General features: G+C 51.6%; 1 protein-coding gene across 1 annotated transcript in view; it reads right to left on the bottom strand.

Moving 5' to 3' along the window:
• Positions 1 to 21,540, bottom strand: part of DOCK1 (dedicator of cytokinesis 1) — a 423,011-nt gene that overhangs the window by 310,357 nt on the left and 91,114 nt on the right. Inside the window, exons 19-23 of the mRNA XM_036264869.1 lie at positions 21,111 to 21,208; positions 18,401 to 18,490; positions 17,974 to 18,074; positions 13,019 to 13,153; positions 4,962 to 5,070 (exon numbers count right to left, since the gene is read on the bottom strand). Coding sequence (XP_036120762.1) covers positions 4,962 to 5,070; positions 13,019 to 13,153; positions 17,974 to 18,074; positions 18,401 to 18,490; positions 21,111 to 21,208 — 533 coding nt within the window. The remainder of the gene's footprint in view (positions 1 to 4,961; positions 5,071 to 13,018; positions 13,154 to 17,973; positions 18,075 to 18,400; positions 18,491 to 21,110; positions 21,209 to 21,540) is intronic.

Raw genomic sequence — 21,540 nt, 5'->3', positions numbered from 1 at the left:
CTCTGACTACGGGCGGCCACCGTCCCCTCAAGCAGAGGAGAAACTGGGCGGAGAGCGGGGACACGCTTTAACCTCCAGACCCGGCAAAGCTCCCTCATGCCCTGGGCGCCCCACCCACAGGAATCCATGGCCCCCCTCTTTCCGGAGCTAATGTGGGTGGGGTTTGGGCAGCTGGGGGGCTGTGGCCCCACAGTGAGACCTGCGGCCAAGCCTGCGAGTCCCCTGCTCCGACTGCCTCCAATCCTGTGCTGCGTCTCCTGGGACCCCTGCCTGGGGATCCACATGTCAACATCCCACAAGGAACCTGCTGGGCTTCTCACTGAGAGGGCTCCGATGTGGAGGTCAAGTTGGACGGAACTGACATCTCAACAATACAGAGTCTCCCCACCCAGAAAGCGGAACCTCTTCCCATGTATTTAGACGTCACGAGTGGTTTCATGCAATCTGCCACCAAGAAGCCTCAATCCACAGAAATTCAAAACAGCGAAGAATCCACCAACACCTGCAGCAAGCAGGTGTGTAAACAGCCTTCCGCAGGGGAGGGGCACGCGAGCCCCTGCGCCCCGCTCACGCGGAGACTCTGCCTGGACTAGTCCGGCTGCTCGCGGCCGTCTGGCATCCCCGCACCTTCCCCAGACGCAGGGCTCTCAGAAGGGGCTCGCGGGGCAGCTGCGATGTGCAGATCCCAGAGAAAAGCCAGTGGTGTGGGCAGACACGTCGCCGTCGACGACCCGGCTACTAAGGGCACAGACCTTCCGTGGTTAGTTTCCTGCCCATGCTTAGAAGGCTTTCTCATGGTTGCTTCTGCCAGACACCACGGCGGCGCTGGAGGGTCAGAGGTCACCAGCATCAAAGGCTTGGAGGAGAGCGCGGCACAGACACAGGGATTAGGATCACTTCAGCCTCCCGCATCCGACTGGACAGACCCGCAGAGGAGCACTCGGCAAACCTCAGGGGGGCCTGGGCCTGGAGTTCACCGCCCTGTATTACGTAACCAAGCACCCCCACAGTGACAACAACATCTGCAGGGACACTGGTGGCCACCAGCAGTGGCTAAGCCACCTTCGGACAAGAGGCAGACACTGGACACTGTCCAGACATAATTAGAAAATGAGTCCGGCCGGTGTGGCTCAGTGGTTGAGCATCAACCCATGAACCAAGAGGTCACCAGTTCGATTCCCGGTCAGGGCACATGCCCAGGTTGTAGGCCTGATCCCCCGTGGGGGGCATGCAGGAGACGGCCAATCGATGTCCTCTCACCGATATTTCTCTCTCTCTCTCTCCTTTCCTCTCTCTCTAAAATCAATAAAGGAAAAAAAATTAAAAAGACAATGGGAATCTGGTCCTAGAGATGGTCCTGTTATAAATGGCAGGTGAACGCACATGGACAGAGGTCCAGAATGTGAGGCAAGACGTTGGGATGGACCAGCACCTTCAGCTGCACAAGGACAGGCTCCCCCAGGCGAGGGGGCGGAGGTTCTAACAGCAGGTCCCAGGACAAGAGAACATTCAAGCAGGGTCTCAGGAGATGCCCGGCCTCAATGTCTACACGTTCTACCATCTTTGCCCCTTTCTTACAGGTCTCCATCACGCAGTAGCTTCAGTCAAAAACTGGGGAGGCGATCATGACGCCTCCCTTCCTCTTCCTCACCTCCCACGTCAGACCCAGCTCCACAGCCTGTACTTACACCAGCAAGCCTGTGTCCTCAAGCTCCTCACCGACACTGCAGCCCGCTGGTCCCCACCCCACCCAGGGGACCGCTCTGGATGTCATACTAAGGAGTACATGTCATATGTAGCCACTAGGGATTCCACGAATTACTGCACAGTGCACATGGCAGGACCCACACCACCACAAACCCTCCGCCCAAATAAATGCCCACAGTGCCAAGGGGGAGAACTCTGCTCTAGCCCCATCCCATGGCCTCTCACCCCCATCCCACGACAGCCTATCACCCCACTGCTTCCTTTCAACCTCCCCCATCCACCCTGCAGACAGCAGCCAAGACGACCCTTGGAAAAGCCACCTGTGGTCTGACCGGGCAGTGTCCAGGGCTCCGCCCAGTACGCCCAGACCGGCCTCTCCATTCTCCGCTTGCTCCTGGCCCCTGTCCAGCCACAGCTGGACCTTATCATTCCTAAACCAGCAAACCCTCCCGTCTGCGGCCTCTACCTGGAGTTTCCCCCACACCCTATCCTTGCTTTACCTAACTCCTCCGGGACACCTCCTCAAACCCCAAACTATCCCCGCCCCCGCCCCTGACACACCTTGTGCCCCAGAGAAGTGCAGCGGCTCCCTGTGGGCCCTGCTCACCTGGGGCGCCTGGACCAGGGCCCGCTTCCTCTCTCATTTTCCTCCAACGGACCTGGCGCCTTTGACATCCCTGTTAATGTCCCCACTGACTTCTGCTGTGGGTCGAATTATGTCCCAGGAAAAGAGATGTTCAAGCCCTAGCCCCTGGGGCCTGTGAGTGTGTCCTGAGGTGGAGGCGGGGTCTCTGAAGATGGAATCAAGTGACGTCAAGTTACAGGAGGACCACCCGGCGAAGATGGAGACAGACAGGAATGATGTCCCTCTACACCACGGGCTGTGGCCACCACCAGAAACGAGGAGAAAGGCGCACAGCAGGTTCCTCTGAAGAGCACACTTATCAGCTAAAGGCTGCTGTCCCCCTAAATCCATATGCCGACACCCCACCTCCACTGGGACACGTCAGGAGGCAGAGCCTCTGGGAAGGAATTGGAATTAGGTGAGGACACCAAGCTGCCTTCTAAGGACCCCGAGGAAAGGTGCTTCCTGCCTGTTCTCTGCCCTGTGAGAAACTGCCATCGGCCACCCAGGAAGGGTCCTCACCGGAACCCGACCCCGAGGGCACCCTGATCCTGGATGCCAGCCTCCAGAACAGTGAGGAACAAAAGCTTCATGAGCCTGCCATCCGTGGTTCTGTGACAGCAGTGCCGCGCGGACAAGCCCGTCACCCCGAGGAGCTGAGGGGGGACCACGTCTGCAAGGAGCTCTGCCTGCAGCCCTGGTCACAGCGCCACTAGGGGACTGACCCCCCGCCTGCCTGTCCCTCCCCTGCCTGCCGTCCGGCCCTCTCGCCTATCCACGGAGCACTCTCCAGAAGGACTGGCCTGATGCCGGCTCTCAGGCAAGTGCAGCCACGACCCTCGGCCATCAATGTTCTGGTTCCACAAGTGTCCCCCCACACCGACGAGGCGACCTGGAAGGTCACCGTCCAAGCCGTCTCATCCTTGTCCTCTCCAACGATGAAACAGGGCCCTGCTTGGCGTTGACGTCATTCCCGGATCAACTGACACAAGCCACAGCCCCAACCCTCAGGAAAAGGGAGAGAAAGAGAGAGAATGACGGAGGGAGGGGAGAGAGGAGGAGGAAAGACAGGGAGGGAAGAAAATACTGCAGTGTTTGCTCCAGGGACACTTTCGGGCTCAAATGCTCCCTCCCGCTGCGGGATGGTGCCCACATCCCACAGGCTGGTTCAGCAGTGCCCCGGCGGCCTGGGCGGAAGGCGGAGGACTCGGCCACTGGCCCCATGCCAAGGGAAGGACAGGCGATGAGAGCAGACAGATGGCTTCTGAGCGTGAGACGGCTCCCCCGCCACGGAAGGCACCGTGGAGCCCCTGGATCCCACATAGCGTAGAAGGAAACGGGGCCGCAGGAGAACCAGGGCTCTGGGCAAAGCCCAGGCCGGGCATCGCACTGCGCACCCCCAGGGGGCGGCAGGGCACGGAGGGCGTGCAGGGCCGGGGAATGCTACAGGGACCTCCTGACACCTCCTGGCACCTCCCCACGCCGGGGTCCTGAAGAGCACTCAGACCCCAGGAGGGATGAAGGCATCTTTCTTCCCAAAGGCGAGAACAGGTAACCAAGGTGATGAGAAGAGAAGGACCTGGGAATGCCCGACCCCTCGCTGTCCTGCGCAGGCGTAAGGTGCACGAAGGGCGCAGACCCGACCCCTCGCTGTCCTGCGCAGGCGTAAGGTGCACAAAGAGCGCAGACCCGACCCCTCGCTGTCCTGCGCAGGCGTAAGGTGCACAAAGAGCGCAGACCCGACCCCTCGCTCTCCTGTGCAGGTGTTAAGGTGCACGAAGGGCGCAGACCCGACCCCTCGCTGTCCTGCGCAGGCGTTAAGGTGCACGAAGGGCGCAGACCCGACCCCTCGCTGTCCTGCACAGGCGTAAGGTGCACGAAGGGCGCAGACCCGACCCCTCGCTGTCCTGCGCAGGCGTAAGGTGCACAAAGAGCGCAGACCCGACCCCTCGCTGTCCTGCGCAGGCGTTAAGGTGCACAAAGAGCGCAGACCCGACCCCTCGCTGTCCTGCGCAGGCGTAAGGTGCACAAAGAGCGCAGACCCGACCCCTCGCTGTCCTGCGCAGGCGTAAGGTGCACAAAGAGCGCAGACCCGACCCCTCGCTCTCCTGTGCAGGTGTTAAGGTGCACGAAGGGCGCAGACCCGACCCCTCGCTGTCCTGCGCAGGCGTTAAGGTGCACGAAGGGCGCAGACCCGACCCCTCGCTCTCCTGCACAGGCGTAAGGTGCACGAAAGGCGCAGACCCGACCCCTCGCTCTCCTGCGCAGGCGTAAGGTGCACGAAGGGCGCAGACCCAATACCGCTTGATGGACATAGTCTGGGGTCTGATGGAAGCCGGGGCCCCGACAGCCCCCCACATCTCTCAGACACTGACACCTGACCACACTACTCTCATCGGCTCCCCCACATTTGCATAAAGTGAATTCAGAACCTCTCCTTGCCAGGAGCAGACGCAGCAAAGGCAGGATGGAAGAGCCTGCAGAGGAAGGAAAATCCACTCCCTTCCCCGGGGAGAGTGGCCACCGTCACCACAAAGGCCGCTCCCGGGCCTTCCGCGCACGTTCCGGCGCGGGAGCCTGCAGCTCACAGCGGGCCTGAGCGTGGGCACGGCGGCAAACGAGGGCCTACCTTCACCCTGAAGGTCTGGTCCGACGTGCTGCTCATCATGGCGCTGATGGACCGGAACAGCTGCAGAAGGGACTCCATGAAGTCGGCCTCGCCCTTGTTCTCATAGAGTCTGGAAAGGAACACACCGCTCAGGGACCGGCCGCAGCGCCGCGACTTCGGGCCCCTGCGTCTCCAGCTGTGCGGGGGCTGCTTGGGGGACACGTTAGAATGGGGGTGAATGCCGCCCTGGCCGGTTTGGCTCAGGGGTTAGAGCATCAGCCTGCGGTCCCGAGAGACCCAGGTTCGGTTCCGCTAAGGGCATGTACCTCGGTTGCAGTTTGTCCCCGGCCCTGGTTGGGTTGTGTGGGTGGCAACCAATCGATGTGTCCCTTTCACATTGATGTTTCTCTCTCTCTCTCCCTCCCACTCTATCTGAACAAAATATCAAAAAAAAAATGCCCTCGGGTGAGGATAAAAAAAAAAGAATGGGGGTGAATGCCCTCCACATCCCTGAACCAGGTGGGCGGCCTGGAAACCCCACTGCTCTGGACCACCCAACTATGGAGACCCCTTCACCCCGATGGAGCTGACGTTTAACCACACTGGGTATTGTGGTTCTCACTGTAACAGAATACAGTTTATAAACCTGAAAAACACAGAAATGTCTGGAAAGGGCAGGAAGGAGGTAAAAAAGAGAGAAAGGGCAGGAAGGAGGATGGAGAAATTCAGCTTTCATTCTACCCCACCGAAGTGATCTCACTGATATTTTGGTGTATTTCCTGCCAGTGTTTTTAAGCTTCTAATATCACATAACTGAGTCACAAAGACACTTAATTGCCTAAATGTAATGTAATCTTATAACCATCTGAAAAGTCATATCATAATAGTCAACTCAAAAATATTTGAGAAAAATGTTACTATCCAAATTCATTCATCCTAGAATTGGTGCTTGTGGGAAAACTTTAAAGAGGTGCAGCATATTCAATAAATGGATCATGGGAAGGCTGGGTATTGGTTACACATATGCAAATATGTATTGTTAATTGTAAATAAGTTTCATCTATAAATTATGTATTAGCAGTTACTTCAAGTTGCTGTTACTAAGAAGCAATGCATTTGCAATTTAAAATGTTGCAACTCACGTGCTTTATTAATATAGACTAGTTTTCTGCCTGATTAAAACTATATCATACCTGAAAACTTGTGTGCAATGGAAAATTTTGTAAAGTAAGTAATAATTAACTATGCTAGAGGCAATCTTATATTTAAATGAGTTCCACTGTAAAGCAAAAAACTGTCTAAAATGGGAAATTACAACCTAGTGCATCTGTTTTGCAAAGGGTTCTCAAATAGACGTTGGTTTCAAGGGCATACTAAACGATTAAAATCACGCGTCATGAACCTCTGCTGCAGGTGACAGGGAGCAGGGCTTGGCGGACCGATGCAATTGTGAGCCTTCAGACAGGCAGTTATTCGGTCCCCTCAGGATATCTGCCCATTCCTACAACTATATGGGTTAGGAGAAAAAGACCACAATGAAAATCTCCATAAATCAGAGCAGAGTTTTTACTAGTGTCCAGAGATAATGAATAGAGTCTGGATAATGCCAGGGAGGGGGCCCCAGAAGCCACAGCAGACTCTATGTTGCAAACCCTGGAGCACCAGCAGCAAAGTACTGTAGACTGAGGCTTAGCAAGGCCACCCTGAGCCTTGACCCTACACAGCCTCCATCCAGTAAGGGGCTCAGCCCCACATCCTCTGCCTACAAGGGGAAGGACGAATCATCTCTGAAAGGAGGTCACAACCCCTGGAGCTTTTACACTTTTACATGTACACTGTCCTGCATTGAAACACAAATCACTAAGCACAGCAAAAGACCAGACCAATGGCCAATCAAAGAAGAAGAAAAGCCACTAGAAAAAGCCACAGATGAACAAGATACTGTAATTACCAAACAATAATGTGAAATAAATATAACTACTATATTTTAAAACAAAGAAGAAAAGGTAGAGAAACAGAAAGACAGAAATATGGAAAATAAAGAGATGGAGAGAAGAGAGGCTTAGATGTAAATTTTAGAAGAAAAAAATCAAATGAAAGCTCTAAAACTAAGAAAATATATAATATTTGAAATTAAGATGTCGTTACATAGGTTAAAATTTAGATTAGAGTAAAAGACAGAATTACTGAAATGGAAGACAGTCAACAGGGAAATAAGCACCAACATGGAAAATGCAGAGGGTTGGAGATTTGCAGGAAAATGAGAGATACAACAGAGAAATGCAACATGGGGATGGATAACGGCCGTGAATTTTCCAACATGAATAAAAGGCATCAACCCAAAATCCAAGAAGCTCTGAAAATCAACACAGCGAGACAGGGTAGTAAGAAACTAGGAATTCCCGGGCAAGCGGAATAAGGAAACTGAGACAAATGGCCGAACCAAATGGCCGGGATAGCTGAGCAATTAACAGCCAGCTACTTTTCGCTAACCATAGATATCTAAGAGCAAACGGTTCAAATCGCCTCAGTCCGGGAGATAGATGACAAAAACAAAGAATGGAGAGCCAGACTAATCCAAGATAGAGGTGCAACTAACCAAAGCAAGACCCCCAAAGCTCTTTAAGCCATTATTATAATGAAACTTGACACCTCAAGTAGAAGGGGGCCGCTGGGGACGAAGGCCATGCCACTTCCTCGGACCTCATTAGGGACAAGAACCCTCTGAAGGGGAAGGCAGTCGGAATTCGGTGCCACAGAGCTGGGAGACAAGCCCCCAGAAACACAGAAATGCCAGCACCAGCTGACCACGAGCACTTAGGCATGGATACTTTTCCCTTCTTCCATACTTTTTGCAGCACCAGTACCCTGGCTTCTTTCTTTGTCTCCACCTGAATAAAACTTGCTTTATTCCCACTCCAATTCATCCCTGAAATCTTTCCAGGGCACATCAAGCACCTGGAGGTCTCCTGACACGCGGAAGACCCTGGATCTTACCAGCCCCCAGCGCGGCAGCGGTCTGGAAACAGAAGGATAAATGAAAAGCATAGTGTCGGTATGCAATCCATAGTCAAAACCGCTAATAATGGCAGGAAAAGAGGGAAACTGCCAAAGCAGCTAGAGGAAAAGGAAAACTCCATTCCCTTCGAAGATGCAACAGTAAGTCCGAGAGCTGACTTCTCACCGGACATTCTGGAAACCAAAAGGGGGCAGGAAGAAATTAACTGCCCACTAGAACCCCAGATCACACGGAAACATCCTTCAAACACAAAGATGAAGTCAACGACGTAAAGCATATTTCTGTAACGACAGGGAGGTGTCCAGGGCTTCACCTCTGGGTTTAGCAGATAAAGCAAAGAGTCACCCGTTTGAGCCACCTGAAGGCAGAAGGTGTGAGGGGAAGCCGAGGATATCAGTACATAAATAGATGGATACAACCCAGTCCCTGGAAGACAAGCACCACATGACCTCACATATTCATGGAACATCCCAAACAAAATAAGCTGTCAATCAAACTAGACCCAGAGACATGGGAGTAGGGAACCGACTGACAAACCTCAGAGGGAAGGAGGGTGGGGAGGTTGGGAAGAGATAAACCAAAGAACTTACATGCATCGATGCACAACCAGCGGACACAGACAGTAGTTTGGGGAAACCAGGAGCGGAGAGGGTGCAGGAAAGAGGGGTTCAATGGCAGGGGGGAGACATCTGTAATCCTTTCAACAATAAAGATTTTATACAGAAAAACCCAGTCGTCATTTCTTGCTCTACTTAACATCTTAAGTTTTCATTTAACGAGGAATGACAAGATCTTTGCCTGGAACCCACATCTCACTTTCGTTACCCAGGAAATGAGAGCAGAGCAGCAGCTCTGTGACCGCTCATTCATGATCAATAACTAATTATGCACAAAGCTCACACCAGATGACAGGCAAGAACTCCGCGAAGCCAGGGAAGACGGCGGGGGGCGCCGTGACGGCTAGCTCTAGTCATCAGATTCAGAAGGTCTGATCAGGTCGTGTCTGCTTGCCGGCTCTCTGGTTAATGCGATCCACCCACACAGAAAACACAGACCAACATAAACCAGCAGAAATGCCCCTGGCTGTCAGGAATCTTTCCTCGGGTTCCCCGGGGGAACCAGGCGTCTTTGGACCAGAGTGTTAAAACGGCTGTTCTCATTACGAAACAAAATGAGCTTTCTGAACAAAGCAACAAGTATGGATGTGCTTGGTGGGAAAGAGAGCAGGGTCACAATAAGCTTCAGTATCTTCATCTCCCGAGTTTCACCTCTTTGTTCTCTAGAAGAATAATTACTGCCAATTACCCTGGAATTTTATGAAGCTACCACGTTATAAGAAAATACGGCAGACTGTTCTGCACAAAAAAAAAAAAAACCTCTACTTGTTAATTCCAGCCATGAGCACAGCTGTTTTCTCCCAAGGTAATAAATGTGTTGCAACCAAGAAAACAGGGGCTCTGGCTCCTTCTGTCCCCCCTCTCTGAAGCACCACACCACGATCAAATGTTGTCTAGGACACAGGACTGCTTTTTCTTTAAGCAGCCTACACAAAATAGGAATACCATTTCATCTAAAATGGACATCTCTGGTATCTCAGATGAAGAACAGTAGAAGCAGGATGGAGTGGGAAGGGGGTTGGCTGAGGAGGACAATGGGACATGACTATTGTCCATGATTTTGAGGCTGGGATTTTCTACTACCCTAGAATCTCTAAGATACTGTAACAGCTCGTCAGCAGACTCAGCCTACAGATTTAAATGTAAGAAGTGTTACATTGACACATTGTGGCTACCACTGTGCTCTAAGCTGCAAAGGAACCTGTGTCCTTCTCTGCACTCAAGAACTAGCGGAGGCCGGCAGGATGCACGTTTATGAAACTTTTAGAGGAAAAAATAAGGTCGACAAATGACTCCAGTCTGGCTGCAGGCAGGCTCCAAAGCTCAGCACGAGCTCACAGAGGAAGGAAGGAGCAAAGGAGCGAGGGAGGGATCCGGTCCACGGAAGTCCCGGGACCACTTCATACCTTGTGGATGAGGTCAGGCACGCCCAGACAGGGGCGCTGGACGGCTGGGGAAGCTTCACTGCCTTTTGACAGTTGCTACTTCTTGACCTCTGACCTCTCTGCACTTACTCTCCTGGACAGTGTCAGCTCTTTGGACAAACAAGTTCTCCCAGCAAAGAACCTCCTGCTAGGGCCAGTCCAGGATAAAAGGCTGGCACGGGGACCACGGTGGGGGCCAGCAGTCTGCTGCCAGGCAACGCCAGGGATGCCAAACGTGAAACACTTCCCAGGTGCTGGACAAGGGGCTGCCGGGCATCTCACTCCATTTCCACACCACCCGGTGGGACTGATTCACGCCTGGGGGTGGCTTGGGGCTCAGTGATTTACACCCAGAGACGCTCGGAGACAGGAGTCTGGAAGACTGACCGGCAAACTAAGAGAGGAGAGACTCGAGGAGCCTAATTCAGGAGGATTTAATAACCCGGAGTAAATTAGGGACGTCCTCTGCTGTCAGGCCACAGAACTTCTGGGTCAGAAGTATAAGAAGAAAATGTTAACTGCCCATCCGATGTATATTTACTCTTTACTAAAAAAAATCTGATTTTGGCCCTGGCCAGTTTGGCTCAGCAGTTCAGCATTGGCCTGTGGACCAGAGAGTCCTGGGTTCGGTTCCTGCTAGGGGCATGTACCACAAAAATACAAAACAAAAAAAACTCTGATTTTACTAAAAGCATCAATATGCTTTTGTGAAAATCCCTTCCAATATCCTTTGCTTCTAGAGTGCTCGTGGGACATACTTCTGGCCAATGACATAAAGCACATGGCTCTGTATGGACTGGGGAAAGTGCTTTAAAAGAAGAGTGACCTTTCCTCCCTGCTGCCTGGAATGCAGTCCTGATGCCAGGAGGGGCAGCAGCCACTTGGGGCCATGAGTAAAAACAAAAGACCCTCAGGATGGTGGGGCAGAGAGATAAAAGGAACCAAGAACACGAGGTCACCACGGGACAAATGCATGACCTTTGAACTCCATGCTGTGTGGGTGAAAAGGACATGAGGGAGGGAGGGGAAGGGAAGGGAAACCTCATCTGGTAAGGATTCTAGGGTTTTCTATGACAGGCAGCCAGTCATATTCCTGATAACTATACCAACAAACTCAAGAACTTTTATGGATCATAATTCTAAGATCTCATGCCACTTGTATTTTGAGATTGAAAGAGATGAAGGAGACAGAGAATCCTGTCACTGGTCCATTTGGGTGACCCCAATCTTGTCTACGCAGCATTATTTTGCACAAGATCCTGGCATGTATCACAGTCGCAGGAAGGCAGCGATGCCCAATGCATGCTCACTAATCCCGGATGAGAAGGGATGTTCCAGGGTGTTTGGAGAGGAGGCAGGCATCCGCCAGCCCCTGGTACAATGCCTATCGATCAGAAACTGTCCAAGATCAAAACTGGCTCAAATCAAACAAGACCAGATTGGTCCCGTGGCCCCTAGTGGTTCTAGTCTCTCACGTGACCCTCTCCCCTCAGCGCAGCTTTCGGCTTAGACGCCTTCAAGCTCCAAATCAGCAGGGGGTGTACAGGATCGAGAGGGAGGGGGACAAGTTCACTTCAACAGGATTAATTCTAAAGAAAAGAAAATACGGGAAAACACAGCCTAGTGCACTTGGTCATCTCTCACATCTGAGTAAGAAAATCAATGGCTTCGACCTTAGGAAGAGAAGGTTTCGGTCCACATCAAGGTCCCTTCCTGTCCATAATCCACAAAATAAAAGCGCGCACCTTTGAGTTCCAGCCGAAGACAAGAGCACGGTGAGTGAAAACAGCAGTGGAGCAATTATCGCTTTAATCACGAGACCCGGGGACCACGGCACAATCAATCCTTTGACCAGGAATACGGGAGCTGTATCCACTGATCAATGGGGCACCACCCTGTGCGTGACTTCCTAGCTCTGCACAGGGGAAGGACATCCTCCGAGGGCTCCATCCGCTCCCTGGTGCGCAGTAGTTGGGTTCGGAATACCCCCCCTTCCTCCTGGGCTCTTCTGGAGAGAGCTCCCTCAGGCAAACAGGTAGCGTGAAGAGGAAATAGGTAGGTATGAACTTAGGTCCCCACTGGCTCAACCCTGTCCCCCAGTTCACACCAGGTTCCCAGAGTGCTGTGCTTGTAAAAGGTGCCGTGTTCGCTAATCCTGCGGGACACTGGCTCGTGAAATCAATCTGGGTTTAGAACTCACGACCTTTGAAAACATCAACCGCCGAGGACGAGCAGGCACCATGGCCCCGAGGGCGTCCCCCAAAGCTATGTCCCCCAGAGGAAACAGGAGGCGGGAGTCGATCCAACACCGACAATGTGCACCTGCTTGGCACACCCCTTCGGGGAACGACCGTGGACATCTGCAAGTCCCTTATCTCGGCACAGCCCTTGACCGGGGGATCTCTGGACACCAGTATCAACATTCTCTATCAAGCAGTGACGTCAGAAAGGTTCCCATTCACGTCATCAAGTTCAAAAACCATTCAAATCCGACCAGATAGCAGGAGAAACGTCACTGAGCGCCAGCACTAAGCGGCCCCTCCGCGTGGCCATCTCCTGCGTGGGGACGCCTCTCTGGGAATACAACACTGCGGCTGAAGGGAGGAAGCCCCGCCGTCTTCCCACGCGAGGCCATTGACGTGGCCATTGACGTGGCGTGGCGTTTCCTGGCTGCTGGTTGTATTCGTGTTGTTTGTTCTCGGGGAGCTATCTGCTGTTTAAGATGCAGTGAACATGACTTCGGCCCCCTTGGAATGACCCGGCACGACATCTGGGGCCCTGTCGACATCTCCCGGGGACACTGTTTCGCTAGCAGGGAGCTGGGCCACCTTCTCTGTCGCATCTCTCTGCACCTGCCGGCAGAAGTGGCCACCCCGCCCCAGCCGGTGTCCATCACTGCTCTGCCCTCCGAGAAAGCCAGGAAAGGAAGGGAAAAGAGGAGGAGGAGAAAGAAAAGGGGGGAGCGGAGGGCTGGGAGAAGGGAGGGAGGAAGCCCTCCGGGAGCCGGGCGATACCTACTGGTTGAACAGCACCCGGGAGCGCACGATGAACTTGAAGATGTACTCCAGGGCCTTCATGGCCTTGTACAGCTGCTCGTTGATGCCCGGCTTCTCCGCGTTGTCCACGTAGTTCCGCAGGACCTTCGTCAGCTTCCTGCTCGTAACGGAAACACAAGTCAATCCCCCCGAAAGCACGGCGCCTCAATTCTCAACTCGGACGGAAGCACGCACGTGGGTTTTTGTTACTTCGCCTCCCATCTGTCAGGAATGCACCTCTGTAAAATGCGCTGAAGCAGAGGAAAAGGGACCCACCCATACAACGACTCTCCGAAGAGTGGGATCTGAGCATGCAACGCGCGCGTTCTCCGCTGCAGATGTTTTCTAAGCATTTTAGTGTATCACCTAATTTAATTCTCACAGCAGCACTGTAAGGCAAGGAGCGGATACTACTGCTGATCTGCAGAGGGCACGCCCAGGTTTGCACAGGTCGACTCGCTTCCCAGCATGAAATAAAAAGATCCGAGGCCTTTCTTCCCAGCCAGGAGAGGCACAAGCAAATCTTTGCAAAACGAGTCTGAAAACAGTCTGCAACGAGATACTGTTCTCACAGCACTGAATCTACTACGTGCTGAAAGTATAGACGGGACTGTACCCTTGACAATGGTTTAAAATGTTACATTTGGTGTGAGGTGGCTTTTAGCTATATTTTCGAAGGGCATCGCCTGACATAGTGTTTGTTATCGGGAACCATTTCACAACCTGCAGTTCATTTTCTAAAACGAGACTATTTACACTCAAAATAAAAATTGGATAACCAATTTTTCAAATAAGAAACATTCCTGATTTTTTAATGAGTTTTCTAAGAAACTTTATATAAAAGACTATAAACAATATATGAGAACAACATGGGCATTACCTGGAAAGTTTGGTAATTTTTTACATTTTCTAATAGAATTGCACACATTTAGTCGTAAAAATATAATGACTATACTCCTCTTAGAGTCTGTATCTTTACAAATTCCGAAAGAAAAACAAGTAACTCCCTAACAAGAAAACATTTAAAACCTTTTTCGGGATCATTGAAGTTTATATAGTTTACAATATACCTAAATTGGTCAGACTTATTTTTAAATGTGTCATACTATTACATAAGTAATTGCAGACAGTAAGTACAAATAAAGTACATATTTAAAGGCTGATTTTCATTCACAGGTTTATAAATTAGATTAAGTGCATAAATCATAGGTAGTTTTTTTTTTTTTTTAATCCATTACATATCAAAGAAAAAGCATGAAAATGTTTCTGTTTTTCTGTAATTCAAATAACCAGAAAGTTCAAATGCTAGTAAATTTGCTCAAAGCATCGGAGTGTATAAGATGGTTCATTAAAAACAGGTTTGTTAAAAACAGTCTGGCTGGTGTGGCTCAGTGGTTGAGCATCAACCCATGCACAAGAGGTCACCGGTTCGATTCCTGTCAAAACACATGCTCAGGTTGTGGGCCCAATCCCCAGTGGGGGACATACAGGAGGCAGCCAATTGATGTTCTTTCTCATCAATGTTTCTATCTCTCTCTCCTTCTCCCTTCTTCTCTCTCTAAAATCAATAAAGAAAAAAATAAATAAATAAACAAAGAAATGGAGTCTAAGAGGCCATGTCCAGGTATATCACTGAAAAAGTCTAGAACCACAAAAAATCAGCTTCCCTAATAAATAAATGCATGCCATTTAAAATAACAAGAAGTAAATAGCCGAATATACTCAGATAAACAGAAAAGACTGAAAATACGGTGATCAGACTTGATGAGGGGAAGCGGGGATTCTGCTGATTGGGTAACAGGTAAGAGATATTTCAGCCAATAAACTGGAGACATTGGTCACAATGAATAATATTCAAATCCTTACACTCCAGCAGTTGTACTTGTAACTTATTCTACAGAAACAAGTATAAATATTGAAGGATGTTGATTATAGTAACGTCTACAATGGTAGATGTTCATAAACAGTGCCAAAGTCTATCACTTGAGCACTGGGTAAGTAACGTATGATACAGCCTTACAACACAATATTGCAGATGTTAAATAGAAAGGTGGGGGCCAGAGGAGGAGATGCCACAGCATCACAAACATGGATACGTGGCCAGTTACAGTGTTTCTTTTCAAAGAAAACCGAGGGGAGGGGAGGCTTCTTCAGTCTACATTCTCTTCCCATCGTCCTTGGTCCACCTCCGTGCCAACCACACAGTTAGTTTCTGCAGCTTTGTAGTAAGACTTGAAATCAGAGTCTTCTTTTGAAAAATTACTCGGACTATTCTAGACATTTTGCATTTCTATATACGTTTTCAAAGAGGCTAGTCATTTTTTTCCACAAAGCATGCTTAGGTTTTGATTGGGATTATGTTCAACCATAGATTAATTTGGGGAAAATGCACATTTGGGCAATACTTTAATTATTTCATTCTTTTAGAATTTCTCTCAGCAATGTTTTGTCACTTTTAAAAGTCTGACCTAGCATTTATTAAATGTACTCCAGGGTATTTAATGATTTTTTTATATATATAATATGGTAAATTATAGTGTAGTTCATGTTCCAGTTCTTTGCATATGTACATTTGAGTTTTCTATGCTAGCTTTGGACCTAAACTTTCCTAAGTTTACTCCCAGCTCTAGTACGTTTTTTTGGGGGGGGGGGCTTTTAAAGAAAAGATCCGCTAGGGTTTCATCAGTACGTACTCACATCTGTGAAATAAAGACAGCTTTCCTCCTTTCTTTCCAATGGTTACACTTTCGGTTATTTTTCCGCTTTACATGGAGCACAGTAATGCACAGATGGGGTGACAACAGACACCCCACCTTGTTCCCGGACGTGGGGGGAGCTGTCCGTGTTTCAGCATCGAGGCTTAGCGGTGCATTCTCTTAGGGGCTCTTTGTCAGACAGGAGATGATCCCTCTATTCCTAGTGTGCTGGGAAGTTTTATCACAAGCGGATCTTACATTGTGTTAAATATTTTTCTACATTACGGAGATTTCACAGAAAAAGCACACAGCTCCTCATACAGGGTGGCCCGGGAGAGCTTGCTGCAGCGAGGGGACCTTCCACGGCCCAGCGTGGGGGCGCGGACGGAGTGGGAGGGGCCTGGACCAGCTCCGGGAAAAGACCTGGGGGGCGGAAAGCAGCCGGCCTGCTGCTCTTCGGGCAGAGTGGTCCCTAAGCTGACGGTGCCCTCCCTCCCCCCAGACCGGCACTGGTCACTCTGATGAGGCCCGGCCCCATGGATGACCTGTGCAGAGGTCTGTAGAAGAGTCGGGGCCCGGTGCCTACGGTCGTCTTTAACTTCTCTTGGAGGTCTTTGCAAAGAAAGGCTAAAATGCTCAGCCTTTGTCAAGGAAGGAGGTAGAGAAACCACCAGCACAAGGGTCTCACACACGCCCCGGCCTTGGGGCGGGGGAGACTTCCCGGGTAACAGTAGCACCGGCCTGGCACGTGGTCAACCCGGGTGCATCCCAGCAAGCGCCACTGGTTTTCCAGGTGTAAGTAAAGTTCAAACCGGCCTTGTTCGTTTCTCAGAACAGGATACAAACACTCCTCCAAAATGAAAATGCCCTTGTCCGCAGACTACAGCAACTGAAGCAGGGGACACTGGGTCACAGCGCCACTGCGTCACCGCTGAAAGACAAATGGTACTTTCTGCTTCTCCCACTGACTGATCGGCCACAGCGCCCCAATGTTCCCGCGGCCCCTGAGAATCAATCAGCGCTGCGTTCCTTCCGCGGGCCCCAGGGGCGAAGTGCAACATGCGGACACGTGGTCCTGATTTTCAGAAATTAAGTGCAAAGTCCAAACTGAGGACAGCTGTTTGGCCACTGTTCAGTGAAAGAGCAGAACTGGCCCTGGCCGGTTTGGCTCAGCGGTTAGAGCGTCGGCCTGCGGTCCAGAGACCCGGGGTTTGGCTCCCGCTAAGGGCAGGTACCTCGGTTGCAGTTTGTCCCCGGCCCTGGTTGGGTTGTGTGGGTGGCAGCCACTCGATGTGTCCCTTTCACGTCGATGTTTCTCTCTCTCTCTCTCCCTTCCACTCTATCTGAACAACAAATGGAAAAATGTCCTCGGGTGAAGATTAAAAATAAAGAAAGAAAGAGCGGAACTGCGTAAGTGACGCACCGGGGACCATATCCATTCAGGGCCGCACACGGGCGCTCCTGCACACTGGCCGGCTGTTTGCCCTGCCAGAGCGCGATGGGGACACGAACTCGCCCTCCCCACAGTCCTTAAGGGACTGTCCAAATTGCAGGCAAACTGGGCATCTCCACTGACGGAACAAAATTTGTTGTTTTTTTAATATATTTTATTGATCTTTTTTTTTTTTTTTTTTGGGAGAGAGGAAGGGAGAGAAACATTGATGAGAGAGAACATCGAATGGCCAATTCCTGCATGCCCCCCACTGGGGATCGGGCCCACAACCTGGGCATGTGCCCTGACCAGGAATCGAATCGGTGACCTCTTGGTGCACGGATTGACGCTCAACCCGAGCCACACCGGCCGGAGAGAAAGGCATTCTTTAAAGAGCAAAAAGCTCTACTGAAAAGTATCACCGAACCAGTCATCTCCGAACCAGAACCCCTGCACCCCTCATTCAGCACAGTCTCCCTGAGAAGCCACCCTGGGATGGCCACCCCGCCCCCGTCCCTCAGTGTCGTCCAACACGAACTGAGCGTCTCCAGCGGAAGACCTGGAGGACAGAAAGAAGGAATTCCAGAAGGCTACGGTCCTTGACCACATACCTCGCTGACAAGACTGTGTGTCCTGTTCAGAGGGAAACGACAATGAAAATACTCCCAGCCAATTCAGAGTTCTGAGAAGGGGGATGTATGATCACAGACAAAAGCACAGGACAGACTCTTACTAACACACACACACACACACACACACACACACACACACAGGGAAAGGTTTGGTTTTGAAACCACCAGGACCACTTACGTGTAGGCCAAAGTTGCGCTGAAGTGTTTCTTAATGTAGGTTTCCAAAACGGGGTTAAAATGCTGGAATTTTCTATCAGCAATGAGTCCGATGATGAATACCTGCGACAGTCACCAATACTTTCATTAGTATGGTAATGCAGACCCTTTTGGAGACTTCATCGGGATCATCTGCTCCGTGTGACTCGAGGAACAACACGATTTTCCGACAGAAGCGGGTCAGTGCCTCTTCTTGCCCTAGAAACCGCACTTGTCTCACTAGAGCATCACTGAAAGAGACCTCTGGCTCTCTGTTCATCTGCTTTGATGAGATGAACAGGGCAGTGCTTTCAAGGTCACCACGATGGGTCCCCTTGCCCCAGCCGCAAAGGCGGCAGCATGAATGTACATCCCGCTCTCTGCCCACGGGAAACGCAGTGGCTTCTTACCAGGGCATCAAACACCAGCGTGTCAAAGGTCTCGCTCTCGGAGTTCTCCATCATGATGTTGAACAGGGCGTCCAAGGTGTCCTGGAGAAACTGCAGACACAGGGGCCAGAGAGAGTGAGCTCAGACCGCTTGCCCCCGCCCCACGCGAGCCCTGCAATGCTCATCCCCCCTTCCCAGAGGTCACCTCTGACGCTATTCGCTTTAGGGATTTTTCCAGCCATTTTCATGCACAAGACAAAAACCAGAGATTAGTGACTTCAGAACAAGGACATGGGCATGCTGAGCCGAGCAACGGGGCTGGCGGCAGCAGGGGAGGCTCCGAGGTCCCCTCCCACGGGACCTGTCCAACCCTTTCCTGTTTCCATCAGTCCGGTGACAAAGAGCTCAATGGCAACTACTTTTGCATCCTTTCCCACCCTCTTCACATTGCTTGATCTTTGCAAAGGTCAAAACTTTGCCATCTGCGAAGAGCCCAATGTCACGGCCAACAGACTGTCCAGGTGCCAAGCCCTGGCTCGTCCCATTCACCCCGAGTCCCTGCAGCAGGTCTCCCCAGAAAGTGACATGCTCATAGCACAGAGCGTGACTGCAGAGAGCCGTGGCTCGCTAACCTGTGTGTAGCTGCAGTGCATGGGGGATGCGAGCACCTCGAAGGAGGTCCCCCCACAGGCGGGGCTGGGAAAGGGCTTCTTTGGACAGCCACTCTCTCTCTAAGACTATCCCTTGAGAACCAAAGTCACTGTTTTCATTTTTCACCAAAATGGGAGACAGTATCTTTTGCTAAAAAAGCAAGTACTTTTCTCAATCTATCAAGCAATGTCATCTCTCGATTACTAGTTATAAATATACAGAAGGAATGGAAATAACCCACAGGTTATCAGTGTCCTTCATTGGAGTGAAAGGAGCCCCCAAGCAAGCTGGGGATCCCTCCAGTCCTGGCTCCCAGTAACAGCTGTGTGGCCTTGGAAAAGTCGATTCACCTCTCCGGGCCTACAGGGTTTGCTGGCCAAGGGAACACCAGACGGGTGAGGTGAGGGATGGACAGGTCACCGGCCTGAGCGGTCCCAGTGCGCACAGGGACAGAGGGCGAGAAGGGAAAAGCGTGTCCAGCGATGAGCAATCAGATTTGGAAACAGATTAGATCAGGAGAGGGGAGAACCAGATAAGAGGGCTCTTGATGTCCCCTGGCAAGGGTGGCAATGGGTCAAACAGAAATACAACTAATTCCGGAGGTGACACGGGACTTAAAAATGACAAGGGACAGGATTTCATCAACCGTGTGTCTTCTAAAGTTATGTTAACTTGCTCGCCCAGCTTCCATCCGAATCAGGGAATTCACAGAACCCAGGGAACTTTAAAATGCGATTAACGGGGTCCAGCCGCGGAAGCCAACGAGGGCCCGTGAAGATGATGAGCGAGATTACGTTTCAATGGTTGTACAACGAAGTTAGGAAAACGGTGCAACGGAATTAATTTATTCTGACGTGGACCATATTGCCGTTTAATTAAGGCTACTTTATGTAATTAATTTTTACAGAGATAAGACAGTCTCCTTTGGCAAGCACCTCTTGGGGACGGGCAAGAGCTGGGACAGCGACAGGCTGTCGAGACCTCGACCATGAAACTCCCCAAGTGGGGGACCAGTGTCATATATCCACCGGCCAAAGGGGACATACTGAAAACCTAAATGTGTTTCCATGTGTGTAAGTTACTTGGGCAAATAAAAGACAAGAAGATCCTGATATTGAGGAAAATTTCAGAACCACCAATAATCACCCAGTGAAGAAGCAGATCGGCCCTGCAGGTTTGGCTCAGCGGTGAGAGTGTTGGCCCGCAGACCAAAGAGTCTAGGGTTCGATTCTGGTCAAGGGCACGTACCATGGTTGAGGTCGAGGTACGTGCGGGAGGCAACCAGTCGATGTATCTCACACATTGGTGTTTCTTTCTTTCCCTTTCTCTCTGGTCGGGGTCGTGCTGGAGGGGTCGTGCGGGAGGCAACCAGTCGGTGTGTCCCCCACATAGATGTTTCTTTCTTTCTCTCTCTCCCTCCCTCCCTCCAATTCTATCTGAAAATCAATGGAAAAATATCCTCAGGTAAGGATTGAAAAAAGAATCAGATCGCCCTAGTCTGACTGTCCGGGCTCACAAAGACTTGGGAGGACACCAAACATTTCTTCTCCAGAGCCCGCTATGTGTGAGGCTAAGAGATTAGTCCGAGGGCACATGAGAAGAAAGTGGCCAAGACAAGAGTCTATTGCTCTGACCTGCCCAACACACCATACCTGTCCCCAGGCCAACTGCGGGAGCTATGGGTGAGCCGTGAGCCAGGGCTACTAACCATGGCCAGGTGATGACAATGACACTTCCCATGTGGCAGGTAACAGGCTACCTTATCTCACTGGACCCCACAACCACCCTCTGAAGAAGGCACTCTTGTTACCCACGTTACAGCGGGGAATCTGAGGCTGGAGGTGACTGAGCTCCTGTGGGTCCCGCTGTGAGGCCCCAGGACAAGAGGCGGCGGAATCCACCGCCTTCCCCAGGAAGCAGACCAGCCCCCGGACGGATGCTGCCCAGTCGGAGGGCGCGCCAATCCCAAAGAAACGCTTTGTTAAGGGACAACCCAGATGGCATACCAGCCCAGGAGGCAGCGGCCACCCCACCCACGGGGGGGAACCAACCCGACGCCCCGAACCCAGGCCCGAGTCACCTTGACCACCTCCCCGCCGTCCACCTTCATCAGCTGCCCGAGGTTCTGCTGCAGCAGGCTGGTGCTGGAACGCCACTTCAGCAACCCCAGGAGGTCCACTGGAAGGAGAGGCTGCGTCAGGCCCTCGCCGGGCTCCGCCTCCCTGGGGCGAGGGGCTGCGTCCCGCGAGGTCCTCCAGCCCCCCGCTGGACAGAGGCATCCGCCCTCCCTGCAGACATCCTCTCTGCAAAGCTTCGCCCGCTCAATCCCGCACTACGTCCCGGCACCTGGCTTGACACGAAGTGGCTGAACGCATGACTTCCAGCTCCACTGACCAGGAGGTGATTGCCGTGTGACAGCTTCGCAACGTCTCCGGGGCCCAGGAAGAAAACCTGGTCTCTCCATCTGCAGCAGGGCAGGTGCCCTGACATCCTCTCCCAAGTTTCCGAAT

This window comes from Molossus molossus, unplaced genomic scaffold (genome assembly GCF_014108415.1).
Source record: "Molossus molossus isolate mMolMol1 unplaced genomic scaffold, mMolMol1.p scaffold_m16_p_17, whole genome shotgun sequence".
In the NCBI taxonomy this organism is placed as follows: Eukaryota; Metazoa; Chordata; class Mammalia; order Chiroptera; family Molossidae; genus Molossus; species Molossus molossus.
The sequence above is the reverse complement of the archived record's forward strand: the minus strand, read 5'-3'. Positions and strand labels throughout refer to the sequence as shown.